At 55.2% G+C, this 27850-nt stretch overlaps 1 protein-coding gene across 2 annotated transcripts; it reads left to right on the forward strand.

Annotated features, from left to right (window-relative positions):
- The first annotated feature begins 3186 nt into the window (after window positions 1–3186).
- Window positions 3187–27824, forward strand: LHX6 (LIM homeobox 6). Of its 2 annotated transcripts, XM_044264976.1 has the most exons (10): window positions 3187–3272; window positions 4440–4511; window positions 4904–5086; window positions 5403–5524; window positions 14235–14455; window positions 17119–17219; window positions 17441–17536; window positions 17747–17921; window positions 21188–21291; window positions 25652–27824. In XM_044264976.1, exons 1-10 carry the CDS (start codon window positions 3189–3191, stop codon window positions 25670–25672), a joined length of 1179 nt encoding a protein of 392 aa, XP_044120911.1. In that variant the 5' UTR covers window positions 3187–3188; the 3' UTR covers window positions 25673–27824. The 2 variants fall into 2 exon arrangements, with proteins under 2 accessions (XP_044120911.1, XP_044120910.1); XM_044264975.1 differs by lacking the exon at window positions 25652–27824 and having other exon boundaries at window positions 21188–22047.
- Window positions 27825–27850: the final 26 nt, after the last annotated feature.

The raw sequence follows: 27850 nt of genomic DNA on the forward strand, positions 1-27850 counted from the left end.
CTAAGTGACTTGCCCACAGTCTCTTGTAGGAAGAGAACATGTATGGCAATGGAATGCACTGAGTTTGCTGATTCCGAGTTTGCCACGGTCACTCATATATGGACTCTCTTTTCTGCTAGAGTCAGGAGTTGTTGGAAAAGAGATTTCTCTTCCAAAGTAAGTTTACTCCTGTCCCTTTTGAGGTCAGGCAAGTCTTGGGTTGGAATAAGGGCTCTGCAGCTCCCTTAAGTAAGTTATTCAGAAGAATATTAGATTATTTGATTGACTGATGCCCTGCCATCCCCCATTTAAAAAAAAAAATGAAAACTATGGGGCGCTTGGGTGGCTCAGTGGGTTAAGCCTCTGCCTTCAGCTCAGGTCCTGGGGTCGAGCCCCACATCCGGCTCTCTGCTCAAGAGGGAGCCTGCTTCCCCCTCTCTCTCTGCCTACCTGTGATCCATCTCTCTCTCTCTTTATCTGTCAAATAAAAAAAATAAAATCTTAAAAAAAAAACTTTCATCTAGTAGAATAACACCTGGAAAATGTAGCCAGTCCATCCTGTAACAATGGGAACCCTTTGATATGGATCATTTGCTCTATTTTCCTAAGGATAAGAAGTGGACTTGGGGCACCTGGGTGGCTCAGTGGGTTGAGCCTCTGCCTTCGGCTTGGGTCATGATCTCAGGGTCCTGGGATTGAGCCCTGAATCAGGCTCTCTGCTCAGCAGGGAGCCTGCTTCCTCCCCACCTCTCTCTGCCTGCCTCTCTGCCTACTTGTGATCTCTGTCAAATAAATAAAATCTTTAAAAAAATAATAAAGAAGTGGACTCTGTTATCACCCCCACTTCACAGAAGAGGAAGCTGAGGCTGAGCCAGGGGCTGAATACCTTGTCCAGGGGCTACCAGATCATAAGGGGCAGTGCTACGACTCACATCACATAGTCTGACCCCAGAGTCTCTCTCACTATTGAGATTAACACCTTTTGTTCCAATTTTGATTTCCTGAGCACCTACTCCAAATTCAGGAGCGGACCCGCATAGTAAGTATAAGAGTTTGGGTTTTGGAGAATGAGTGCTACAGCCTGAAATGAGGCTCCTATAAGCTTGTTTTCTCAACTATAAAATAAATATAAAAACAGGGGCACCTGTCTGGCTCAGTCAGAAGAGCATGCAACCCTTGATCTCTTGGTGGTGAGTTCGAGTCCACACTGGCCATGGAAACTACTTTTTAAAAGTAAGTAAAATAACATAACCTCCTTGTAGGGCTGCTGCAAGGGCTGGAAGTATAATACAGAAGCTGAGTTTATTCGGTGCCAAGAGATAATTGAGGGGGAGGAGGTGGGTCATCTGTGGTTATGTGGATGTTTAAGGGTGCACGTGTTTATGTGTGTGCACACACATGTGAATACGCACACATCTCACTAGCTTTCTCACTGCAATCGTGCTTTTTGTATAAAAGACTAGGATTCAGACAGAAACTTTTCACTCTGAATTTCTGTGTCTGAGAGCAGTCAATGACCAGGAGTAGGTGGGAGATGGCGCTTGCTGGGGCTGGGGCTGATTCTGTGTATCTGGGTGTCTGTAAAGGAACAATACTTGTGTCTTTTAGGGATATAAGTGTGGATCTTTGGTATGACACTGGTGTGCAGATACCCTTGTCTGCCCTCTGTGCCCATGTGTGTGCGTGATTGGGGCTGTGACTATTGGGAAAACAGCGTATGCTGTTTTCGCCTACAAACTGCCATCTGTAGGGATGTGTGCGCATATCTGTGGGTGTCCGAGTATGGGACATGAGGTTTTATGTGAGTCTGGAGCTCTGTAGGTGTCAGCACACTCTTGAGTATGGGTGTGTGTACAGGTGTATAAACAGTTATGGGGGGGTGCACATCTGTAAATGAGGGCAATTAGGGACTGTGATGGTAAGCACGATGGTGGTGGTAGGGGTGTCGTGATGTTGAGAAGATTGGATCTAAGTCTGAGTGTGCATATTTGTTTTTCAAAGGCGATGTGTATTTACATGTGTCTGTCTAGGTTCAGTCTGTGTGAGGAGAAGGGATCTGGAAGCTGAGAGTGTCCACTTGTGTGTGTATATTGTGGAGTGTTTGAGTCTGAGATGTGTGTGTGTGTGTGTGTGTGTGTGTGTGTGTTTAGAGGCTGTGTTTCCTAGCCACATGCCTGGGCTCCTCAGCCTTCCCTACCTCTCTATCAGTAGAACCCCATAGAAGGTGAGGTGTACATTAGACCAGATAGCTCAGCATATCCCAGAGGGAATGGGGATATCCTAGGCAATTCCTCCCAGGAGAATTGAGGGTAACAACTGCCCTCCCTCCACACACACACAGACACACCAAGTAACTCCCCATCCCCCATCCAACCCAATCCCATTCAGTGCCATTCCACTTTCTGATTGTTGTGGAGCAGAGACATGTGTGCAGGTGTGTATGTACGTATGTGTATGTATGCCTTGTATTAAAGTAAACGATGGGAAAAGGTAATTGTTGGCATCAGTAGGTACACAGATGTACCAGAAGTGGAACTACATCAACATAGTATAATGTGCGACTTTCTATGGACTCCATCTCGGCCGGAAGTGGGACCATGGGTCCCTCTTGTACCTGCGAGTGGGGCTGTGCCTAAGGGCCGTGGGTACCCCCGGAGGGAGGGGCGGTAGTGAGAGCTGAGTGGAAGTTGGGGGATTGCTGATGCCTTTGTATGTCAGCTGTCTGAGTCTGTGTCAGCAGCTCTGAGATTGTGTGTGTCTATATGGCTGTGTGTGTCTCTGGGTCGCTGCCTCGCTGTGTGTGTCTCGCTCTGCCTTGGCGGGGAGGGGATTGGTCACGCATGACTCATCTTGAACCGAGCGGGGCTCCAGCGGCAGGGCGGCCGCCGCCACAGCTGGAGGGGGAGGAGGACAAGGAGGAGGGAGAGGAGGAGGAGGACTACCAGGAGGGGGAGGAGGAGGAGAAGGAGGGGGCGGGGGCCTCTCCAAGTTTGTCGGGACCTTCTTCCGAGGCAGCGGCGGCAGCAGCCAGGGAGGCCGGGGCTGCGCGCGGGCCGGGGGCGGGGGCTGGGGCCGGGCCTGGAGCGGCGGGGCCGGCGCCTCCGCTCTCCTCCAGCTCCTGCTTCAGCCTCTGCTCCCGCTGCGGCCGTGGCCCCTCTCCGCGCGGCTCTCCGCGCTGCGTGCCCGCCGAGCCCGCCGCTCCCCGGCCCATGTACTGGAAGCATGAGAACGCCGCCCCGGCGCTGCCCGAGGGCTGCCGGCTGCCGGCCGAGGGCGGCCCCGCCACCGACCAGGTGAGGGAGCGAGCGAGTGGGTGAGCGGACCGGGCCACCGTCGGGCAGGGGCCGGGACCCCGCAGGGCCCGGCCGGGCGGTGGGCGGCCGCGGGGAGGAGGGCTTCTGGGGTGCGCCTGTGAGTGTGTGTATGTGAGTGTGTGAGCGCGCGCGAGCGCGGAGGGGGGGGGTCGCGGAAAGCGGGAACACATTATGCAAATGTTGGAGGAATTTCTCAAAAAGCGATTTAGCAAAGACACAGGCGAATCAAGAGGAGGCGAGGCGGGTATTGTCCGTCTGAATAGGCGCTGATAGCGCCGATGCGCCGGGGGTTGTGCTGGCGCAACGCTGAGAATCCCGACGCGGGGCCGGTCCCGGGCGCGCCGAGGGGCTGGAGGGTGCTTTTTTCCTCTTCTTGGACGCCTGTGTTTTCTCTTTTTGGTCCCATTTCCCCCCAGGACCTCGCCCCCATTTTGCTCGGGGTTTCCCTCGGACTGGCCCTCGAAAGGCGCCTGAATTCGTGTCAGTATCGCCGCATCAATTTCGCAGCGCGCGCGGGGCTGGCGGGCTGATGCTCCCAGCGCTCGGGGTTTTATTTTCCTCAAACGCCCCCCCCCACACCCATCTCCTTTTTCTTTTCTTTCTTTCTTTCTTTCTTTCTCTCTTTTCTCCTTTTTGCATTTTGTGTCGAGAGGAGGAGAAGGGAGCGAGGAAGGGGGGGTGGAGGGAGAAAAAATTCGATTTTTAATTACTACCATTAAAAAATCAAATTTGCAATTCTTTGGGCGGCCTGATGGATCTCACTGATTGACAGTTGGAATTGACACTCTGGCTACCTCTTATCTTGGGCATTCACGACAATTTCTAATTGCAGGTAGTTTGTGTGTGTGCGCGTGTTTTTTTTCCCCCTCAGAGGCTTGGATTGCAAGGGAACTAAGCGATTACTTCAAGAGCCACGGGTTAAGTGCAGGGAGAGGGGGAGAGAGAGGGAAAAAATCCAATCCAAATTCAAATTGCTTCATTAGAGAGACACCGCTTTTGTGGGGAAGGGCTTTAAATGCCCACTACAAAGTTAAGACTCATTGTTCCGCGCCGGTTTATATAACAGGCGCAGGGAGGCGCTGGGCTCAGGCTGCGCGGAGCCAGTTCTGCAGCCGCCGCCGCCTGAGTTCCCTCCCCCTCCCCCAGGTGATGGCCCAGCCAGGGTCCGGCTGCAAAGCGACCACCCGCTGCCTTGAAGGGACCGCGCCGCCCGCCATGGTGAGTTCGTTCGGTCCTGCCTTCGCTCCCCGGTACGCGGGCTGGCGGGCCCTGGGGACCTTGACCCGCTTTCTGGCCCCGAACCGCTGCCCATGCGCCGGGGGACTGCGGGAAGGCGCCGCCCCTCTCCGAGCCTCTGTTTTCCGGTCGGAAAGGTAGACTTTAACCATCTCCAGCACCCAGGACACGAGGGCTAAAAGTTGGGGCTGTCCCTTCCTCTCCAATAGGCCCTTCCATTCCTATCCTGTAGTCCATGGAACGGCGTCTGGGGAGAATTTCGTTGTCAGTTGATGCGCTGGGGCCCCAGATTTGTCTCCGAGGCAGCCGCAACGCTGGGCACCCGGCTGGGCGCTCAGCTCAGCGCGCGGTTCTCCCTCTCTCCCCGACTGCAGGCTCAGTCGGACGCCGAGGCCCTGGCAGGCTCTCTGGACAAGGACGAAGGCCGGGCCTCCCCCTGTACACCTAGCACGCCGTCTGTCTGCTCACCGCCTTCTGCCGCTTCCTCCGTGCCGTCCGCCGGCAAGAACATCTGCTCCAGCTGCGGCCTTGAGATCCTGGACCGGTATCTGCTCAAGGTGAGACGGGGGCGGGGTGTTGGATGTCTGTTGGTGGGGTGTGGGTTGCATCCCTGAGGACCGCAACGCCGGCGCAGGTCCACTAAGTTCTTACGACCGCGCGTCCTTGGGCAAATCTTAGAGTCTCTCGGCACCCCCAGGTTTCCGTCTGAAAAATGGGAAGAGTGTAATTCTACCTTCCTAAGCTTCCTCGTCACAGAAGAAAAGTGGGGAAGTCATACACACCTTCAGACCTCCAGCTACAGTATCTGCAAATGGGGCCGGGCGTGAAAAGAGGCCCGCTCTGAGCCGTCCCCCACCTCCGCCCCCTCCCCAGGTCAACAACCTCATCTGGCACGTGCGGTGCCTCGAGTGCTCCGTGTGTCGCACGTCGCTGAGGCAGCAGAACAGCTGCTACATCAAGAACAAGGAGATCTTCTGCAAGATGGACTACTTCAGGTAGGCTGCGGCCGCTGGGCCAGCAGTGTCGCTGCAGGCAGGCCCCCCACCCGGCGCGCGCGGAGAACACCCTGTCGGCGCGCGGTCTCCGGAGCCGCCGAAGCCCGGACCCCGAGAGCACTCCCTGCGCGCCGCGCGGGCTCAATCAGCCGGCTCTCCGCGCCCGGAACGAGGAGCTCCAGGCCGCGCGCCGGTGCCGGGACAGGTCCGGCCCGCCACCCGCCTCCGGTTCCTGCGGCCCACTGGGTTTTGGTCGCGTCTCTGGCCCCGTCTCGGGGCTTACAGAGTGTCTGGCTCCAGTTCCGACGGTCGAGCGCTGACGTCCTGGCCTCTGGCCCCGACCCGCTCCGATCCCAGCCGCGATCCGCCTGCACCTCCAGGGCGCTCCAGCTCTGGGTTCCAACCCCACTCGGACTCCAGCCGCGCAGGCGTCTCTCCCCGCCGTCCCAGAGCTGGGCTCCAGTCTCCTGCTCTGCCCTGGACTCCTCCGTGGGTCTGGGTCTGGTCTGGCCCCAAGCACTAGCCTCGCAGCTCTCAGATCCTGTCCGTTATCCAAACGCTTCGTCCTAAGCCCCAACCTTTCCGGCTCCGCCTCAACTAAGACCCCAGCGTCGCTCGCGTGTCGCATCGCCGAGTCGGGGATCCTGCCCAGGTTCGGGGGCGCCTGTTTCAGTCTCCGTTCCGCGGTCGTTTTGGTCCCGGGCTTCAGCCGCTGCCGGTTCCAGGCTCCGACTCTGAGCCGCCGCCTGGACAGGAAGGGGGAAGAGTCGGGCCCAGCAACCGGCGCCCCGAGTAGGATTACCGTGGGCTGGGCTCTGCGCACCGCAGAGCCGCGGCCCTGCACCAGGCTCACCCTCCCCGCGCGCCGCCGAGTCTTCGCCGCAGGCGTGCGCCTGGCTCCTAACCCGAGCGCTCAGGCCTGACCTGGTCACGGGGTCGAGGTCATTGCGAGGTCAGGGGCACAGCAGCCACTGGCCTGACCCTGGCGGGAAGCGTGAACCTGACGTGAGGCCTGGCCACCGGGCCTACAGAGTCCGGGAGAACCGAGTGGGACTGGTTCTTGGGAGGGATGCTTGTTCCCAAGGGCTTTGTCCGGAAGTGGAGAAAGCTACTCCCCTAGAACGACCACAGACATCCTTCCCATCCTTGCCTCTGCAGAGGTCATGGCTTCAGTCTTACTAGAAAGACCCCTGGCTCAGAAGGCCCCTGAGAGTCAAGGAAATTGGTGGTAGGTAATGCCTGCTTCCTCAGCTCTGGCTTTGAGTCTCCTGGCCATGGGAAAGAGAGGATCTTGAGACTAGGGTGAGGTCTACAGTGTTTGGGGCTGTAGTACTCTGGGGAAACCACAGGAAGCATGGTTTCAGAAGTGGATTCTTCTTCTGTGTATGGATGTGAAAGGTTGTACACCTGGGATGTGCATGGAGGGGAGGGCGTGTCTCCCTCCCAGACCTGGGACTCAGCATGCAAGGGGTGTCTCTGTGTCTGTGTTGTCTGCATCTGAGCAGTGGCACTGGAGGAATGTGTCCCTGAACAAGATCCGGGGTATGAGGGCAGTGTGCGTACTCCTTTATGATGAGTATTTGTCTTTGAGTTTATGTGTGAGCGTCAAGAGCGTGTGTCTCCATGTGAGTGTTGGGACTTGGTGTGTGTATATGTGTGTATGTGTGTATGTGTGCCTGTGGGCAAGGTAGTGGAGAAAAGATTAGGTCTGGACAGGGACCCAGAGGTGACAGGGCGAGAATTCTGAAACCCTGTCATTCCTCCTCCACTTTCCCTCTGAGGGAACATTCCTGCCGAAGGCCTTCACCCTGGCATTGAGGAGCCAAGGGTGTGATGTGAACATGGATTTGTGGATGTGGACTGCCACATGTGTGCATCCCAGGAAGTTATTGTTGCCTAGTGGGTATGTCTTTCTCCACTGTCCCATCTGACTATTGGCTGGCCAGGGTAGGAAATGGAGGTTGGAGTCCTGGTCTTGCCACCTCCCTGCTCTATGCCTGCCTTCATTTGGTTAAAAGCAAAACAAAGCAAACAAACAAGACAAACCAAAATTCAGGCCAGCTGCTGTTTTAGGGCTCATTGGGCTCATCAGCTAGCCAGGGACAGGGGCTCCAGGCTGAGGAACCCAGCAGGACGATATCTCGGCCTCCTCCTGCAGAGTAAGGCAGGGCTCCATCCCTCTCCTGGCCTTCTGGGTGACTAGCAGACCTGGTAGCCTCCTCCCTGCTTCTCCAGCCTCAACTCATGCCCAGACTGGACCAAGCCTCCTTGGCTGCTGTGCTTTGCTAGACCTTCAAGGATTAGTCAAAATTTAGATCCTGATTCCACTGTTCGGAGCTTCACTGGCTCTGGAGTCCCCCTTCCTACTGCAGTGGGGTTGAGGATGGGGTGTGTGTGTGGCTGTTGTGGGGACAAGCAGTAATTGGGCTCTACCAGGCCAATGCTGAATCACTGTGTGACCTTGGCCGAGTAACTATGTCTCTCTGCCCTCAGTGTTCCAGGGTTGTCTGTCTGAGCTGCCAAGGAGGCCAGTGGAGGGAGGAAGGCTCATTAGAGTCTCCCTAAATTGCAGGTGCTACGGATGTCTCCATTGTCACCATTGTCACCCCTGGTAGAGTGGATGCTGGGCACAATCCTCTGATGGCATTTCCTCTGGCAGTTTGAGGAGCAGGATTTGCCTGGAGAGATGGGGGCAGGTCATTTCTAGGCAGCAGGTTCTGAGCGCTAATCCTTTTCCAGGGACAAAATCCCTGAAAGCAAAACTAAAACAGATTTTTGGTTAAGAAAATGGGATAAAAGCTTCCATTGGCTGGAATGAGGGAAGAATTGTGGGCTCTCCTGATCATGTCTATGCCAACCAGGTCTCCCTGCAGGCATAACCCATCCCTGGCAACCCCACCTGTAATAAAAATAATAATAAAACCCACAAGAAGGGAAAGAAAAAGCCACGGAGCGCCAGGCGGGGACAGCTGTCTGCTCTCACAGCAGCCCAGGCTCTGGGTGGCTGCCACAAAGGAGCTTTTCTTGGAGAAAGCATGAATGGTGACGTGGGAGGCAGAGTTCACCCTCAGGAGCTGGGGCTAGGGAGAGGCCATGCACTGCGTTTTTCTAGCCCTCTGTTTCCCGAAGCCCAAGGTCAAGGATCTGGTGGGATATGGACTGGAGCATTCTGCCCTAGGGGAGGCCAAGATCTCCCAGTAAGGCAGGGAGAGGAAGGAAGTGGCTGAGACCTCATGGATGGGGCACCAGAGGGCTTCCATGGTCCTCTGGGCTCAGGTCTTATCCTTCAGGGAAGGGTTTCTCCTCTGTTCCATCCCTCTTCTTGCCCCTCTTTGACACCATCCTGTAGATCCACAGTCTCCCTTGGCAGAGCCTCGTGTTGGTGGCACAGGAATTAGAAGTTAGGAAGGCCCTCCAAACTCACCAGGGAGGGAGCTGCAGAACATGGAGGGGATACCTTGGGCAAGACTGCTCAGCCTCTCTGCTTTGGTTTCTCCAACTCTCCTTCCAAGGAGGGACCTCACCAGCCCTGGTGGGTTCAGCCAGATTCCTGGAACCCTGGTAACCTGGTAACTCACTCCCCGAGTCCTAGCAGACTGCCAGGGAAAATCTGATATTGCTTTTAATCTCTTCTTCTTCTTCTTCTTTTTGTTGTTGTTGTTAAGACAATTTTTCTTCCTATTTTCTTCCAAGAAGTGAAGAAAAGTCCTGAGAGTGGGGTGGGGACAGTGTTCCTTTCTGGGCCATTCAGATCTTCACTGCCCTCAGCAAGCACAGCCCCAGACAGCTTCCTCCCACCCGCTGACCTGCCACTGCTGCCCCCCAAAACAGGGGCATGAACTGATCTGCAGTGCCTCCTTCTTCAGCCCCCACCAAGCATCATGCCCATTGTGTGATTGGGGAGACTGAGGCCCTGGGGGAGAGGAATGTGGAGCCCAGGGTCACTCGGTGAGAGAGTGTAAGAGGGGCTGGGCAGGGGTGAGGCTACTGCTCCCCAGGATCTTTAGAGCTTTTCTCAAGCCAGGAACCATGTTAACTCTGGCAGGCTCCATCTCATTGAATCCTCAGGTCCACCCTGTGATTACCGCATTGTCCTAATCCCCACATTATAGGAGGGGAAACTGAGGTCCTCAGAGGGGAGGTTGCGCAGCTAGTAAGTGGCAGAACCTGGGTGATCCCCAAGGCCATCCCTGTGTCTAAACACTCAGGACTGTTCTTTTATAGGTGAGATTATGTTAGCAGAAGCTCGCTACAAGGAGAGGTCATGGAATGGCAAAACCCCCTCTTCCGGCTCTGAGATTCCCTGCCCAGTTTCCTTGGCTTCACACAAGGATCACCAGCTGTATGCTCTGGTGTGGGACTCTTCCCGGGTAGGATCTGGGAGCACGGGGGCAGGAGTGACCTCCTCAGAGGCTGTGACTAGATCAACTTTGCCATGATCAGGTCACCATGGTCCCTGGCCCTCTTGCCTCCTGCCTGTTGGAGTGGGGAATAAAGGGTTAACTGCTGCTCCTGGCGTTGATCCGGGTGGGGTTCAGAAAGTGTCCTGGGTTGGGCCACCGGGCCTGCCGGCTGAAGTTCCTGTCCCCTGCTTGGCCCTTGTGACTCAGGGCAAGCCCTCAGCCTTCTCCGGCCTTCCAGCCGGAGCCCAAGCTCCAACCGCCGGCTCCAGTGGGAGAACCCCACCCCCTCCCCCAGAGCGAGGGTCCCCAGGGAGGCTCAGAGCTGGGAAGCGGCCCCCCACCGTGGCAGAGAGCGGCCCAGCGGCTGCCAGCTGTTGGGGGACAGATGTTGGGGGAGCGGAGAGAGGAGTTCTGGGGAGGGGCCTCGGGGCCGGGACCTCCGAGGCGCAGGGCATTTTAACCTCATAATTGCTGGTTCTGCTTTTCCTGGCTTCTTCTCCTAAGAGTTTGCCTAGGAAGGAAGGAACAGAGGGAATAGAAAAGGCTCCTCCTCCACTCCATCTTGCTGTCCTCTTAGAATCTCTCTAAGGCCATCAGTGAGTGTTCTGAACTCAAAATACCTGAATTCTGGTTTGAGTTTCCGCACCAGACTCTCAGGCTTCCTAACTAACATTGGCCTTCCCATTCGGAGCTTCGGTTTAGCTTCGGGTATCTTCATAAGGCGGAAAGGAGTCGTAGTGAAACTCGGAAAGGCTCTTTCTTTGAGGCTCATTCATCCAACAAATAATGGCTGAGCACCAACTCGGTATCCATTGGAAGTGGGCCGGGAGAGTGAGCTTGATCTGGTCAAGGGCGCACAGCTCCGCAGGAGTACCTAGCTGTCTCTGTTCCCTACTCAGGGAAGAGAGGGTAAGGAGATGTACTATGGCACCGCACTCCTTTCAGCAGCTGCCAGTATGCGCAGCGTCTGCCGGACTCCTCTCCACGCCCAAAGCGTGTCTGTCCTTTGCGCCTTTACCCCACGGCGCGCGCCGGGATCCAGGGAGGGGCGCGCACAAGGCTGGGGGCGGAGGGGCGGTAGCCGCGCCCCCTAATCCCTTTGGCGCTCCCTTCGCAGCTCCCGAACACCCCATTCTTGAAGTTTCGTTGTCTCGCCGCCGATTTCGCTGCTTCCGGAATCCGGCGGCTCGGGCCTCGCAGCCCGCCTGGGAAGGAGTCTATCGGTTTGTCAGAGAACCTCGATCCGTAAGCCTCCTCGTGCCCCCTTGTTTGTGCCACTGACCCCTGCCCTGGGTGGAGGATACGTTTCAGGAGCGGCCCTCAAACTCATCCAAAACTGTATAATGACCCCCTCACTCCCATCCAAGGACCCATCGCGAAGGCGATTTCGTTGACTGGGACGAACCACGGCGAGCGCGGGGAGATACTAGTGCTGGGACAGCTTTTATCATTTGGGGTGACGCGTGGAGGGTGGGAAAGTTGGTGAGAGCTCACTCGCGGGGTCCGCTGGGGAGCACGGAATGTAAGATGTACAGCGTAGGCGCAGAAGGCGCCGGCGGATCGGCCGTGTGGAGCAGAAAGATCGGGGTGCGCGGGGTGTCTTGGACTCATCTCTGGCAAAGGACAAGGAATCTCGCACAGCCGCGGGCGAGGATCCGGGGTCGTGTGCTCTGGCGCAGCTCACGGGTCGTGGCCCAGGGAGACCACAGGTTGGAGACGCAGTCGCTCTCACGTGGCCTCTGAAAGGCCGGGACCTTCCCCTCCCGGGCGCTCCCCTCTCCCAGGGAAGGCACTCCCCGCCTCCCCGAATCCGCTGGGCCTCAGGCCCTACGCACGGGACTTTCTGGGACCCGTGGCTGGGAGTCGGGACGTGCGACGGGGTCAAACCAGGCCCGTTTCCAGTTAATACACCTGGGATCCAGCCCTAATCACCTCTCGCCCAACTGCTTCCGCAGGTTCGAGGTTCCTTTTTTGCACTTCAGAACGGACCTCAACCCCGAGCCCCACGCTCTTTGTGGTCTTGGGCAAGTCACTTGTCCGCTCTGAACCTCCGATTCCACGTGTGCAAAATGGGTGCCAGAGTCTCCACCTCACGCGGCTTGCGTTGCGCCCCGGAACCCTGGATCGCTCTACCTGCTCTGCCCTCGGCTGGCCCCTGTCTCCCAAGGCCAGTACGTGCTCTTAATCCGCGTACTGGCAGTCGGGCCGCGGAACTCCGGGTCCGCCCCTCGGTGAGAGTAGGCAGGGGTGGGCGAAGCGGTTTCCTCTCCCCTTTACTGAGGGATTGGGAAAGAAACCGCGGGCTGTGCTAGGCGGTCCCCCGGGGAAGCCGAGTTTCCGAGGTCCGGAACCGCCTCAGTTTAGGGGGCGGTTCACCCAGCAGAGGCGCGCAGCACAGCCCGAATGAGTAAACCGCGCCGCCAGCCACAGGGTCCCCTTACGCTCCGGGTCAGAGACAGTTGCGTTGGAGTTACGTCTGGAGTCGGGGCGGGCCGAGGCTTCCTCGATCCCGCACTCAGTTTAACCCAAGACCGTTTATTCAATTGACAGTTGCTTGGCTTTGCCAAGGCAGGCGAGGCTGTAACCAGAGCGCATTTGCTCGGCTGGTTTCTGGGCACATTCACAGGCAATTCTGAGTGCTTCTCTGGGTGGAAGTGTGCTGGCCCTGGGGACACAAAGGCAGATCTTGGTCCTCTCCCAGGAATACAGGGGTTGGGAGGGAAAGCAGAAGAATCCGACATTTACAAACCCGCCTGACCAATGCTGCTAGTCTGGTGCTGGAACTGGGGGACTCTTCAGGGAGAAGGTGTACGAAGAGCACTGTCTGTGCAAAGGCCTGGGCTGGGGAAGGCGCTTCAGAGGAGACCATAGAGACCTGGCACTGACCTTCCATCAGGGCTGCCTGGGACTCCTGCTTGGGTGTGGGGTGGGGAAAGTGAGAGAGAGGAGTCTAAGAGGCTGTGGTCTGCTGGGCTTTGTGAACGCCAAGGATCTTGAACCAGATCCTGAGGGTAGAGTGGAGTCAACCAAAGGATTTTAAGCTGGGCAGAACAGGATTCACTGCGCATGCTGGCAACTTCGCTGTGGCCACTGTATGGAGGAATGGTTCTTGGCCCCTGGTAGAGCTGGCAACAGGCAGAGCAGGGCAGATTCTGGCCTAGGAGAGCAGCTGTGGCACTGCACCTGGATCCCAGATATGTAGGAAAAAGAACCAGCAAAGCCAGGTGATGGGTTAGATGTGGGGTTGAGGAGAGGGAGGGGTGCATGGTTTAGGTTTCTGAGCTTGAGGGGCTGGGTGAATGGTGGCTTCATTCCCTGAAATAGAGTGCCCACCAGAGGAAACTTGAGGGTTGGGACAGGATCACGGGATGAGTCATCTACTTCACGAACAAACCTTCCCTGGGGTTCAGGGGTCAGGTCTTGCGCTGACTTCTAGGACAGGGTAAACCAGACTCTGCTGCTTCCTGGAGGGGCTCCCAGGCCGCTAGTGGTGGCAGGCCTACCCAAACAGCCACTCTACAAGGCAGGGGGTGGGTGGGAGGGGGGAAGGGGGGAAAAAGCCCAACATGAAAGGCTTAAGGGGGAGGAGACATTTGATCTGGGCCTTTTGTTTGTTTGTTTGTTTGATTTGGGACTGGCTGGTACTTAATAGCCTGCAGAGTATTAGCAGTAGCTTCTGCAGTGTCACCTAGCTCAGCTCAGGGCAGGAAAAGTGAGAACTCAGGGTTAAACACTTCACTCAAGGGCACAAAGCCAGCAAGTGTATATCTGTCTATGCTTCCAAGAAACTGAGTATCTCTACCACTGGGGTACAGTTTATTCATCTTGGGTTTCTACCCTTGCAAGCTGTGTGACGTGCAAGTTACTCTAACCCTCTGCTCCCCATTTTCCTCATCTGCAAAATGAAGATTAACTGCGATAATCAACATAAAACACTTAGAATCTTGCTGGGCACGTGGTAAGTGCTCAAAACCTTGCATGTTACTATGTTATCATATTTTTCCTAACACGATATATTTTAATGAACAGATTAGTTGCATACAAATGTAAGGGGTCATTGTAGAAAACTTGGGAAACTCAGAAAAGCACCAAGAAGAAAGTAAAAACCACCCACCAGCTCACCTTCACTGTGAAGGTGCACTGCTGTCTGCAGGGGTGTGAAATACAGGGCAGATCCAGGCAAAGGGAAATTTGGGGGAGCAAAGGCCAGGAGGCAGGGTGCTGGTGGGCCAGTGGGATTTGGAGGGGGAAGGGGGAGCCTGTCTGAGCCTCGCCACCCCCCCCTTTCCTGTCCCGGTGTCCCGCAGCCGATTTGGGACCAAGTGTGCACGGTGCGGTCGACAGATCTATGCCAGCGACTGGGTGCGGCGGGCACGCGGCAATGCCTACCATCTGGCCTGCTTTGCTTGCTTTTCGTGCAAGCGCCAGCTGTCCACGGGCGAGGAGTTTGGCCTGGTCGAGGAGAAGGTGCTGTGCCGCATCCACTACGACACCATGATCGAGAACCTCAAGAGGGCCGCCGAGAACGGTACCCAACCCGCCCCACCCAGCACCCTGCCACACCTCTGTGCCCAGCCCTCTCCCACCCCACCCCAGCACCACAGGAACTGACCACACTCCTCTAGGAGCAGGCGCCTGGTTCACCACCTGGAGGCTGCCCACGCTTTTGGCTCCACTGTTTGCTTGGGTGTAGGAAGTCACAGTCTGCCTCTGCAACTGTTTTCTCATCTGTAAAATGGAGCTAATGATAAGACAGACCCCTTATCAAAGATGGCTAGGAGACACTCAAGGGAGCCCTAGAGATGATTCTCATAATGGGGTAGCCTACTCCACCTTTGGCCAGCTCTGGTTGGCCTGAGGACTCGTCCCCTCCTGTTGCCTGGAGCTGACCATGGGCTAGTCCTGGAGAGATGATTCCACTCTGTTCTCCCAACTGCTGTGCCAGCAGTTCCAAGCCAGAGGTTTGGGGGTGGGGGTTTCATCCTGGACTGTAAAGAAAAAGACTTTGAGTTTGGAGATGTGAGCTCTGTTTTGCTTCTGGAAAATGTTTGAAGCTTTCTTCTCTGGGCGTCAGTCTCCCCATCTGTGCAAGATACCCTGTCAATGAGAAACATCCCTAAATCTCTTCTGGCTCCAACACTGTGTCTCTCTAACACACACAGGCCAGCAGACAGGGTCCACATCTTCCAGGGACGATGAGGGCTGAGACACAGGGGGGTTGGTGGTTAGAAAGGGGTGGGAATAGGGGTTGGGCTGAGGGCAGAGTCAGGGACCCTTTCCATCATTTTCCTGTCTGGGTCTTTGGAAGCTGCTAATTCTCCGTAATGTGGATTATTTTGTATAATCCTTACAAAAACCCTAAGAAGTAGCTGATGTGTCCCCATTTTACAGATGAGGAAACAGGCAGAGGTTATCTGCAGTATGGATTTGCCAAAAGTTACATACTAGCAGGCTGGCCTGACTCCAAAGCCCAGGCTTTTAACCACCATAGCATATCACCCCATTCCCAAGCTCCAGGGACACTTAATTAGACCTCATTAAACAAGGGAGGCTGCTGGGATGTGGCTGTCCCTATACGTGTCATTTTCCCATTGAGAAAATGGCACACCAATCCTTCTCCTGCCTGCTCTCCTAGGGGACATTAATACCGCAAAGTGTCTATCCCAACCTGAGGGCCTCTCGGGAGGTGTATGGACCACCCTGCCTCAGTTTCTAGCCTGGGAACTTGTCAGGAATTTCTAGGGTGTTCCAGACCATGGCCACACCAAGGCCATCACTTTCTCCTGCCGGGATCAGGACTAAAAGTGGCCTGTGTGGGAAGCAAGTGAAGCTGGGGTCGTATGAAGTTACCTGCCATAGCGGCCAAGTCAGGGCTCCCCCTATACCATGGTCCATCAGTGACCTCCTTCCTATCTGGACCAATCAGGACTACCCCTAGCCACACCCTTGCTAGTTACAACTCTTGCTCTCACCTCTATGCCATTCCAGACACTTACCATGTAGGGTAGCTTGAAGGTTTGGGGCCTTAGATCTCCTTTACTGACCAGTCCTCAGTTTCGAACCTGTTTTACTCCTTATTTATTTATTATATTTTAAATTTTAAGTAGGTTCCATGCCTAAGGTGGGGTTTGAACTCAAGACCCCAGAGATTAAGAGTCACATGCTCCACCAACTGAGCCAGCCAGGCCCCCCTGCTGTTTTTACTTTTAAGCTTAAACACACATCCTTCCATCATAGAACACTTAGAAAAGACGGTTAAGCAAAAAGAAGAAGATAAAGATCACTCTGAACATCACCACCTCTCATATTTTATTATCTATCTTCCCAGATTTTTTTTTCTCTGTATATATGGTGGCATGTTGCTTTGGTTTCCCCCTCAACATAGTGTTTTCATAATTTAAAAAAAAATTACAACTAATTGTGAACAGTGGTGGAATTACTGGTGATTTTTATTTTCTTCTTTGTGCTTATCTGAATTTTCTGAGTTTTTGATAAGAAGTCTGTATTACCTAGAAAAATGAGGTATTAAAAATAAGATGAGAATGTATTTAGTGTGATTGTGAAAGTCATAGAACTGGAAAGACAATAGCTAACGTAAGTGCCAGTTAATAAAATTAAATGTTAGAGAAATCAAGTGACATATGATTGCTGTAAAAACCTCAGAAGTTACAGGAATATTGAAAGTAGTGTCTCCATTAGATGCATAAATGCCAGCACCTTGGTGTGTATTCTTTCAACCTTTTTGCTTCCATATATTTTACAAAAGTAGAATCACAGTTCTGTAACCTGCTCGCATCTTACCTCCACCAGCCTTTGGTTTCCCCAGTTCAGCTAAGAGGGAGTCCAGTCTGGGCCACTAGGGTCTGTCAGCTGTAAGCTACTAGCTGAGAAAGGTCCTGGGTCAGGACTTTCTTCTCTTTGAGCCTCGGTTTCTTTCCTCTGCTGTAAAATGGGGCCGTGAGCCAGACATAAAGGACACACCTAAAGAGCAGTGTCTGGTATTTAGAGAACGCTCAGAAATGACAGCCCCTTTTCTAAAGACAGAGCTCAGGGACTAGGACTCTGGGAACCCCGCTCCCAGCCAACTCCACTCCTGACCCTTCCAGGGACCAGCTGCCCCCACCCCCGTCCTTTCCAGGATGCCACTAGAAGAGATGGGGACGCGTGGTCAGCCACTTCTGTCACCCCCAGGGAACGGCCTCACGCTGGAGGGGGCAGTGCCCTCGGAACAGGACAGTCAGCCCAAACCGGCCAAGCGCGCGCGGACATCCTTCACCGCCGAGCAGTTGCAGGTACCCGGGCGGGTCGCGAGGGGCCGAAGGTGGGGGCGGGCCCTAGAGGTAGGCGGGACCGAGAAGGGCTCTGGCTCCGCCCCTTCTGCCCGGACCCGCTGGTGGTGGGGAGGGGCCGTAGCTTTCTGGGGCGTGGCCTGCGGGCCGGTCCTCTCTGATTGGGCCGGGGTCTGGGAGACCTCCGCGCGTTCCTGCCTCACTGCCCCTTTTGCTCCCCGCAGGTTATGCAGGCGCAGTTCGCGCAGGACAACAATCCCGACGCACAGACGCTGCAGAAGCTGGCGGACATGACGGGCCTCAGCCGGAGGGTCATCCAGGTGGGGCCGAGGGAGGGCGGGGCCTTGGGGGCGGGGGCGAGGCCTAGAGGCCGGGGGCGGGTCCTCCAGCGTGTGCCGGGCTAGCCAGCCACAGGCCCGGGCGCACGTGGCCGCCCTTACGCAGGAGGCGACGCAGCAGTCCCGTGTGGGGTCCAGCGGCGCGTCCGGCCCTTTTCCGCAAGGCTGAGGCTGCTGAGGCTGTCGTTCCAGGTGTGGTTTCAAAACTGCCGGGCGCGTCATAAAAAGCACACACCACAGCATCCCGTGCCGCCCTCCGGGGCGCCTCCGTCCCGCCTCCCTTCCGCCCTGTCCGAGGACATCCACTACTCCCCGTTCAGCAGCCCGGAGCGGGCGCGCATGGTCACCCTGCACGGCTACATTGAGAGTAAGTGACCGCATCTCCTAGGCTGCTGGGTCTGCGGGGGGTGGGGGGGCGGGGCACGCGCAGCAGCGCGCGGGAGGCGGAGGCGTGGAGAGGACTTTCGGAACCTGGTGGGTGAAGACGTCGGGTCTGTAGTCCCTTGGACCTGGGGTTGGAGAGAGGGGTTAAGGTCTCGGTCTTTGCCTTAGGGAGACGGGACTCTTTGTAGAGAAAAGTCATTTGGCCACTCAAAAAATACTTTCCAGGTACCCATTGTGTGTGCCAGCGCCCAGGGACTAGGGAGAGAACAGGGTGGGGAAAGCCTTTGCGTTTTGGTGGAACCTGCGTTTTGGTGGGAGAGACAACGTGGCACACGATAACCAGACAGATGAGAGCATGGTTTTAATCCTGATGATTGCTGTAGGAAAGGAGCTGGGCGCAAGCTTGTGGAGATGCCTCCTCTCAGCAAGCCGAGACTGGAAGGATGGATAGGAATTAGTGAGACACAAGGAGAGGGGAAGTAGGAGTGCCCAGCAGCAGGGGAGCTGAATGCAGGCAGGCCATAGCCCAGAAAGCACTGTGGCATGGGTGCTTTTGGGGTTGCAGAAGGCAGCCAGTGTGGCAGGAGTATCCAGAGCTAGGATGCTGAGGGCAAATGACCTACCCTCCTTGAATCTCAGTATCCTCAGCTGCAAACTGGGACATTAATAAGCGTATTTCACAGGGTTGTGAGAATCACTCATGTGTTCAGTAACTACTCTCTGAGGGTCTTCTGTCCTAAGCACTGGAATACAACGGAGAACAAAACAGACCCAAATCTGTGTGCTCTTGGGGTTCACATTCCAGAGTGGGAAATGGGTGGAGAGACAATCAGCTAATAAAGGAGGGAGGGGATGGCATGCCAGTGGGGACTAGAGATGCCATGGGGATGATGGAACGGGTCTGGTGGAGTGACTTTGAGCAGGAACCTGGAGGAGAGAGGGAGGCGGCCTTGTGAATTTCTGGGGGAATGGATGTTCTCTATGTCTGCTAACAAGCAGGTGCTTATTACGGATCTTCATTCCCTTTGAACTTGTTTGTTTCCTCAAAGCTGGGTGTGACCAGAAAAATAGAAGTGGCCACAACATACCCACAAACATAAATCCTCCCTTCTCCAGCTCCAAGTAAAAGGGAAAGAGAACGGGGAGCGTCAGAGAGAGAGCCCTGCTGTTCACTGAGCCCCTGCCATGGGCCAGACACTATACTAAGCATGTGTGTAAGCATTAGCTATCACTGTCTCATTGCACAGATGAGGAAACCCAGGGTCCTCGGTAATGGGAGCCAGTATTCCTTAATGGTTGATTGTGGGCTTTAGGGTGAGACTGTTGGGCTTCTGATCCCAGCCGTGCCACTCACTAGCTGTGGGACATCAGGCAAGCTTCTTAGCTTCCCTGAAAACCAATTTCCTCATCTGTAAAAATGAGGATGATAAGAAGGCTTCTCTCAGAGCATCAGATAAGATTGCTGACGCAAGTCTCCAGCATTCAGTCCATGGGGGGGACATCCTAGCTGCTCTCCTAGTGGTGGTGATGGCGGTCCTGGCTGGCACAGCTGGGGGTGCGGAATCCTGCCTAGGGCACCAGGCAGCCAGTTGGAAACCGTGTCTCTTTGCACTGGGTCATTTCTGAACCGTCTGCTCCGGAGGAGGGACTTTTCTTCCTTTCTTTTCTAAACAATGATTTATGATCAGGTTGCACAGAGTCCACAGAACTATCTAGATCATCTGTTAAAGGCACCAAGGACTAGGGACTCTCTAGATACCTGGAGTCTGGGCTGCCCGCTAGCACTTGCTATGAAGCTGGCAATGGGTCTTGGTTATCTCCTTGGGAGTGGGGCCATGGCATCCAGAGTCAGGCCCCGGGACTCCCCTCACAGACTTTGTCAATGAAGGCTAGATATGTCTTGGATGCTCAGAGAGGGGGCTGAGGGTGCCGTCTCCTTTTTACTTTGAGGTGAAACCTAGCATAGGGCTGGAAGTGTCAAGGTTGTTTGGACCTGCCGCCTCTTGCTGCAGGACTGAGGGACACCTCAGCAGTTTGCTTGGAAGTTAACAAAAGTCACACAATTCTGAGTTCCCTGGGGCCTTGGAGCTTGGAAGCTGATAAAAAGCTTTGGAACCAGACCCCAGAAAGATGCACATACACACACAGTTTTCAGTGTAATCCCAGGCTGTTCATGGACTTCTAGAATGCCCCAGGATAAGAATCCCCAATCTTGGGGTGCCTGGGTGGCTCAGTGGGTTAAAGCCTCTGCCTTCAGCTTGGGTTGTGATCCCAGGGTCCTGGGATCGGCCCTGCATCAGGTTCTCTGCTCAGCAGGAAGCCTGCTTCCCTCTCTCTCTCTCTGCCTGCCTCTCTGCCAACTTGTAATCTCTGTCTGCCAAATAAATAAATAAAATCTTAAAAAAAAAAAAGAATCCCCAATCTTATATAATTGCTTTATTCTACTGATGAGGGAACTGTAGCTCAGAGAGGCACAGTGACTTGTCCTAAGTTACGTATTAATTATAAGTCTCTGTACTGTACAGGGCTCTGCCCTGGGATGCTGCCATTTTAGATGTTGGAATAAGGTACAGAGATTCACACAACTGATATTCAGTGAGTACCTTCTAGGTGTCAGGCCTCATTCCAGGTGCTGGGAATCCATAAAGATCTAGAGTCTGGAAAACAGACAAAAATTCTGGCCCTCATTACAGCTTGTATTCTAGTTGACAAGGACAGACAATGAAAAGTCAACAGTAAAAATGTACCACAAGTCAGATGATGTCAAGTGTGAAGGAGGAAAAATAAAGCTGGGAAGGAGGCCAGGGAGGGTAGGGGTGAGTGATGTTGGTGTTGGGCTGCAGTTATAAATAGGCCAGGGACAGCATCATTAAGGTGACATACAAGTGGAGGGTCCTCTAGGAGGTATAGGGTAAAGCCTGAGTGATACCTGGCAGATAAGAAGGGAGAGGGCATTAAGAGGGGAGACTGGTAATGGGGTAGAGCTTGGTATGTCAGTGTTGAATTACATATTAGTTTAGGAGTGTTTGTCAGTGAGCTGGACAGTTATCACATAGCCCTTAATAGACTGTAAAGCTTTTTACACCAAGCCTTACAACCAACTCTGTTGAAGTTTTGCCCAAGACCACGCACAGCCAGTACACGGTCAAAGTGAAACCGGTCCCAGGGCTCCAGCTTGCTGAGCATGGGGTGCACGGGCTTGTGCGTGGAGGCTGCGGGATGGGCTCCAAGGCGTCCTCTCGTCCACAGGTCAGGTACAGTGCGGGCAGGTGCACTGCCGGCTGCCTTACACCGCACCCCCCGTCCACCTCAAAGCCGACATGGATGGGCCGCTCTCCAACCGGGGTGAGAAGGTAAATGGAGCCAGGCTGGGTGTGGTGGGGGAGAGTTGTCCGGCCAGGAATGGGTTTCTGGCAGGCACCACGCCGCTCTGTGGCAGACCCTTTCTGCCCAGAATCCTCCAGCCCCCACCTGGCCCCCAAAGCAGGCACTTGAGCCACGTGTTCTATGGGCCCAGCCCTCCACAGGCCTCCTTCTAGGCCTCCTACCAATACTTGGCCTCTTTTTTTTTTTTTTTTTTTTCCAGATTTGTGAATTTAGTTACTTTGCTCACATTTTGTGGTTCCAGGAAAGGCTCCTATGACACACCACCCTGCATCCCACACTGTCACCTGTTCTTTCTCCTTCCTCACTTTTATCCCTGTCTGTTGAGTGAGCGCCCCTATCAGGGGGAGACCCCTGGGATAACAGGGCAGCAGGGGACTTTGGTCAGCTGGCAGGGCCTCCTTTGTGGAAGCAGGATCTCTGGTTATCTCAAGCATCAGGTCTGAACATCCAGAAGGCTGCTTCGACATCCCCCAGGCCAGTGGCCTGAAAGTTTTGTTTCTAAGCACCGGAACCTTAAAAAAAAATTTTTTTTTCCAGAACCCATAAAACAGATAAAAGTAGATGAAACCACAGTGTGCGTAGGACCCCACTTCCCTCTCCGTGCCGAGACGCCTCTTAGTGAGCCTAGCAGGCCTCTGTCCTAGGACAGCCCCTCGTTTTAGGAGTGGAGAAATTGAGGCACAGCTTGCTGCAGGTCCCAGAGCCTGGATGGGAACCGGTGTACTCCCCTCAGCCACTCCACTGACATTTGCTGTGTACTGACTGTGCTCGGCAGCCCGAGTCAGTGGCCAGGAACACAGAGGTGAGGAGAGCAGGGTTCCCACTCTGTGGGGGCCGCAGGCTGGAGGAGGAGACATGGCAGAAGCATACAGTGTGAGGAAACTGATGGGGTAGCCCAGGGAGCTGGAGAGTCGGGGCACAGCTCAGGAGAAGCACAAGGAGGAGTCTCTGGAGGAGGGCAACGGCGGTGCACAGGCCTGAAGGCTGAGCCAGAGCTCATCAGGGAGAGCCGAGCCGCCCTGGCTCTTGGGGAGCCCTGAGCAGCTCAACGTTGCTGGGGCACAGGCTTGAGAGGAGCAGTGCAAGGAGGGGGGGCTCAGGGCTGCAAGGCGGAGGAGTCTACTTTGTCCTGGGGCAGCGGGGAGGCCCTGGAGGCTTCTTTTTGAATTTTATTTTACTTATTTTATTTATTTGCTTTTAATGATTTTATTTTTTAAGTCGTCTCTGTACCCATCACAGGGCTCAAACTCACAACCCCGAGATCAAGGGTCTCATGCTTTACCCACTGAGCCAGCCTGGGGCCCCTGTTTTATTTTATTTTATTTTGTGTTATTTTATTTTATTTTTCTAGTTTTATTGAATGGAGGCCTCTTCTGGAGACATTGCTGTAGCAGGCCTCAGAGAGGCAGGGAGCCCCAGGAGTCAGCAGATGTGGTGGGCCAGGAAGACTGGGCCAGGTCTTTCCAGCTGGAAGGGCCTCTAGGGACCTTCCAGGCCAGCAGAGCCCAGTCTCACCTGGGAAGCTTGTACAGAAGTAGATTCCCCAGCCTCCCCTCTAGAAAGTCTGCTGGGGAGGCCTGGAGTGGGGAGCCACTCCCGCAGGACACCTCTGCTAATCCTGAATGAGCCCCTGCTGGGTGCCCGGCTGTGTGCTTGGCACCATGGGGCGGGGATATGGTGCGGAAAACCTGGTGTTGCAGGTGGATTGAGAAGTAAACAGCGTGCAGTACAAAAGCCCACAGATCTGGGGGAGTGGGGGAGCACGTCCCAGGAACACCCCCCAAGATTGCCCCACTCCCAGCAAGAGCTGATGTTGCTCCAGCAAAGCCTCCACTCGCAGCACGTGCTTTCCGTACTTTGATTGATGTTTCTGGGTATGGGGATGGCAGTCCTCAAGGTAAAGATAAGGAGACTGAGGCTCAGAGCGGCAGCTCACCAGTGCCACACTGTGAGTGTGGATAGAGCTGGCTTCCATCCCAGGACTGCTCGCCTTGGAGCTGCCACTCTCCTCTGAGGGGGCACTTGTCCTGTCACACTTGGCACAGGGCCAGAAGAGGCACGCTGGCACTGTCCCTGTCCTCAAGGAGCATGTGGCTCACAGCAGGAGGTGAGCAGGGTGACAGAGCAGTTGAAGTGAGGGATGAACATGGCCTTGGAAGACCCAGAAGCAGGGGCCCTGAGCTCTCAGGGAGAAGCAGGGAATGGCAAGAAGGGTGTTCCATGTCAAGAGAAGAGCATGTGCAAAGGTCCAGAGGCAGAGAGGAGCCTGGGTCTGAGGGACCACGGGGTGATTAACATGACCGAGGCCCAATGAGGTGGCAGGGGTCACACCACGAAGAGCCTGGACCATGGAGCGAGGGGCTTAGGCTCTATCTGCAGCACAGGGGGGAGCCTCGGAAATATTTTGGGCTGGGCTCAGCACTTGGAGCCAAGCCTTGTCTCCTGGTTACTCAGCTAAGCTTGTGGTTATGTCCGGTTCAGTCCGAAGGATGAGCCAGGCTCGGGTCTGAAAGCTTTTGCTGGAGAAGGTTTCTGGACCCTGGTTTGGCTGCCTAGCCAGAGTTTTCTCCCCAACTTCACATCCAGCAGCTTTGCCAAAAAAAAAAAAAAAGTCTCTCCCTCCTTCATGACCTCCTACCTTCTCACTGTCAGTCCTTCCTGCCAGCTCCTGGGGACCCTTTCTGTCCACCTCAGGCCAAACCCACGAGACCCGGTGGGCGGTGTGTGATCAGTCCAAGAGTGTATGGACTTTCTCCCAAACCCCTCCAGGCTTGTGTGGCCGAGCCATACCCCCCACGGCAGGCTCAGAACCCACTCAGCACCAGCCCTCGTGTGGCCCGGAGGACAGCGCTCTGAGCATGGGCAGGGAGCAACCCCTGACTCTGCCTCATCGTCATTTGGCAACACGTGCCTGAGAGTTTCCAGAACTGCCTTTCTCCTTGGTCATGTCCCCTGATTCCACAGTTCCAGAGCCTGGAAAGCCCTTAGAAATCAGGGCCATCTTATCCTGGATCAGATGGAGAGACTGAGGCCCTCAGAGGGTAGGGGCTTACCTGAGAGGGTGGGGTCTTACCTCTCCTCAGAAAGCTTCTCTCAGTAAGGGACCAAAGCCAGGCCTCCCAGTGGTCAGAGAAGAGCACTGCCCGGGCTGGGGGAGACCGTAGCGTGTGAGCTCTGGAGTCAGGTGGACTCCGAATCCCAGCTCGGCCTCCTCCTCACGGCGAGGCCGGGGAACACAGTTCACTTCTCTGAGCCTCCATTCCCACGCCCACAGCATGGGGATAATAACAGTTGCCGCCACCACCGAAGGCTGTTGCTGAGAGTCAACGCAGCGACGCGTGGGAAGCGTTGAGCACAGCCCGTGGGCCGCAGAACAGGCTCCGTAGAGGCGGGTTATCGTGATTCTGCTACAGACATCGTCACCATCACTTCCTGCGGCTCCTCTTCATAGTAAACATTCTGGGCAAGGGACGTTCCCGATCCGAAAATGGAACAGCCAAATGGCCATGCCCGCTGATGTCCCCAGATCACCCTGACAATGTTACTCTGACGAGGCACCTCCCGCCGACCCGCCAGCCCATAATTCTTGACCTGCCCTGCAGGGAGCTGGCTGTGCACCAGAGTGGGGGTGCAGGGACCATGAGAGGGCAGGCCGGTGCTTGAGGTGGAAGAGGGCGAGGGAAAGGGGCAGGCGCCTCCTGATCACCCGCGTGTGTCAGGCACCTGACTGCCTTTCACCTTCATGAAGATCCAGTGAGGTGCTCGGCCCGTTGCCCGGGGCGTGGTGAGCCTCTGCCACGACTGTCCCCGGGGCTCGCAGAGGCAGAGGCGATGTGTTACAACACAGAGAGCTTGGTCTTGGGCCAGGCCTGGGTCTGCCTCTTCCTCGTTGTGGGATCCCGGCCGTACTGATTTTCACCTCTCTGGGCCTCAGCGCCCTCCCTGTGAAATGGGCATAATCGTGGGGCACCCTCACAGGGCTGAGGCTTTCGTCCCATAACATAAGTGAGGCCCTTGGGCACCGGACCCAGTGCCCCACAGACACGTCTTGCTGCTCTCTGATCTCACTGAAGCCTCCCCCTTCCGAGAGAGAGCTTTTGTCACCCGTGCTCTCCAGATGAGGAAACAGGCTCAGAGAGGTGCAGTGAGTGGCCCAGGGTCTCACAGCAAATAAGTGTTGGAGCTAGGATTTGAACCCAGATCTGGGCCCTGAGCAACCTGCATTCTCTATGCGTTTGAGGACTTCTGTGGTGGGGTGGGGGGGGGTGGCGGCACCCGGTGGGGCAGGGCCCGGACTCAGCCGCCTCCCGCGCCCTCCTTTTGCAGGTCATCCTTTTTCAGTACTGACGCCGCGGGCCCTGGTGCCTCTGTCCGCGGGCACCCCACCGCCGCCCCGCAGCCGCTGAAAGCCGGTGTCCGAGCCACTGCCAGGGATCTACCCGCTCCGTACCCACCCTCCCCCACCTTCCTGACCGCCACCAGCCCAGCCCTGGGGCCTGGCCTTCCCTCCTCCTGCTGACATCCAGAACCTGCCAAGAGCACTTGCGGGGTCCTCCTCTGGGAAGGTAGAGCTCCCTGAAATCTGGAATCAGGGTGAAAACAACTGGCCTGTTTTTCCATCTAGACAGGAGTCATCTTCAACTTCAGCTGATTTCAATAGCAAAAGGCCAAATCAAATCGTGCAACGCCAACAGCCTTCTAATTTACAGGTTTTCTTTCTTCCCGTATTGGCCTTTCTTTACTACTTCCTTGCAACCATCTCTGAATTCTGAATAGCCGACAACCCCCAATGTTATCCACTCTGTTGCTTTTGTCTGGAAAACTCTACAGTGTTTGTGGGATGTCCCCAAAGGAAAGCTATGTTCTAATTTTATCATTTCCATCTGTCTGGTTATGTCAAGTTAATTCAGAGGGAGAAGAGACACTGACCAACACTGAGAGGCCCAACAGGGCAGAGATGGAGGCCTGCCCAGACCAAGAGGCGGGGGATAGGCAGGGGCTGGGGCGGGGGGTGCGGCTACGACTCCCACTGGAGAAGGATGTGGCTTGCTGGGCTGGTGGGGGGAGGCATTGGCTATTTTAAGGAGAGGAAAGAGAAGTGGGGTGTGTCTGGGCGAGGGGGAGACTCTGTTCCTACCTAGTTATCCAGCATATATAGAGGAGACATGGCGGAGATGGTGTTTGATATGCGTGATGGCATTTCCGAACGCTTATGCAGGGTAGCACTGGTGGCCACTTGCTGACTCCTGATAGGGTTGGTTGGGCCACATCTTCCTTGGAGGGGCCATCATGGAGGGGGAACTGGAGAAACAGAGCCCAGGGAAATGGCAGTAGAGATGCTCATTCTGGACCCAGGTGTGAGTAGAGAGAGGGTACCTGCTGCCTAGGTGAGTGTGCCAAGCCCCGGATTCCAGGGAGGCACGTGGGGGGCTTCCCCACCAGCCCTGCACAGAGCCAGTCCCACCCCCTCAGGAGCAGAGGCCAGACACAGCTGTGCTCACATCCACCCTATTCTGCTGCAACTCTTCCACCCCAAACAAAAGGGCTTGGGCTGCACAAGACCATGATTTATGTTTTCAGGGGACGCCCATTTGTCCCAAGCGTATCCTGTAATTTCAGAATTACTTGGTGTCCTGGTGCATTTCCCACCAGAGGCTGCTAGTAAGCCTGTTCTAGCCCAAGTCCTCCCTCCTGCTTCGGTTAGCCGGATGCATTGCTTCTGGAAGGAGACTCTAGGATGGGAAGTGCACGTTCACGGCACACAGGCATCTGCTGTCCCCACTTTCACCCGTGGTAGACATAGCTGATGGATTGTATCACTCTCGGAGTCTGGATCAGGTTTCGGAATCCAAAGGCTTGAAGTTGGCGCTTAAAATGAAAACTTACATGCCTTTCTTGCTCTGGGACCTGGAGGAGGGCGAGGCATGGGTGTAGCCCAAGAAGGGAACTGGCTTCCTTTCCCTTCTGAAGGCAGTTTTGGGGGACTCAGGGCCAAGAGAGGGTAGCACCAGAGCATGGTCAGTGCAGCTCGGTTCAGAGCTCATCCAGTGAGTGGCATGTACTGGCCCTGTGCAGGGTGCTGGGGCCCAATCCCTGGTGACTGGGGAGCTCTCCTGCTTCCTTTGATTTTTGCTCCTGATGATTGAAGCCCCAAGCACAGCCATGTGGTACACATGTGGCCATGGCCAAGTGGGCAACCAAACCCTGCCAGGACCCACTCTGCCTTGAGCCTTCCCCCAGGGTCTGTTCCTTGCGTGGATCACGTGGTTGTAGCACGTTGCCATTCAGACATGTCTCCACTAGCCTGTTATAGCAGCCTGGGAACACACAGGCCACCAAGACTATTTATTTAAATACAAAACAGAGGGAGAAAACACACACACAGAAAAAAAATTGTAAGCACTTTTTTTTGTAAAACCAATGTCTGTTTTGTTACATACCTTTCATGTTGTGCTTTGTAAATGTCCTATTTGTGTAATAAATAAAGTTAATGCAAGTAGAAGTGCGGGCACTTAAATCCAGAAC

The sequence above is a fragment of the Neovison vison genome, chromosome 9 (genome assembly GCF_020171115.1).
Source record: "Neovison vison isolate M4711 chromosome 9, ASM_NN_V1, whole genome shotgun sequence".
Lineage (NCBI taxonomy): Eukaryota > Metazoa > Chordata > Mammalia > Carnivora > Mustelidae > Neogale > Neogale vison.

Coding starts and splice junctions, on each gene's coding strand:
- LHX6 (XM_044264975.1), top strand. CDS start 3,189: ATGTACTGGAAGCATGAGAACGCCGCCCCGGCGCTGCCCGAGGGCTGC. Junction 4,512..4,903: donor GGACCGCGCCGCCCGCCATG/GTGAGTTCGTTC, acceptor CCCCGACTGCAG/GCTCAGTCGGACGCCGAGGC. Junction 5,525..14,234: donor TGCAAGATGGACTACTTCAG/GTAGGCTGCGGC, acceptor GGTGTCCCGCAG/CCGATTTGGGACCAAGTGTG.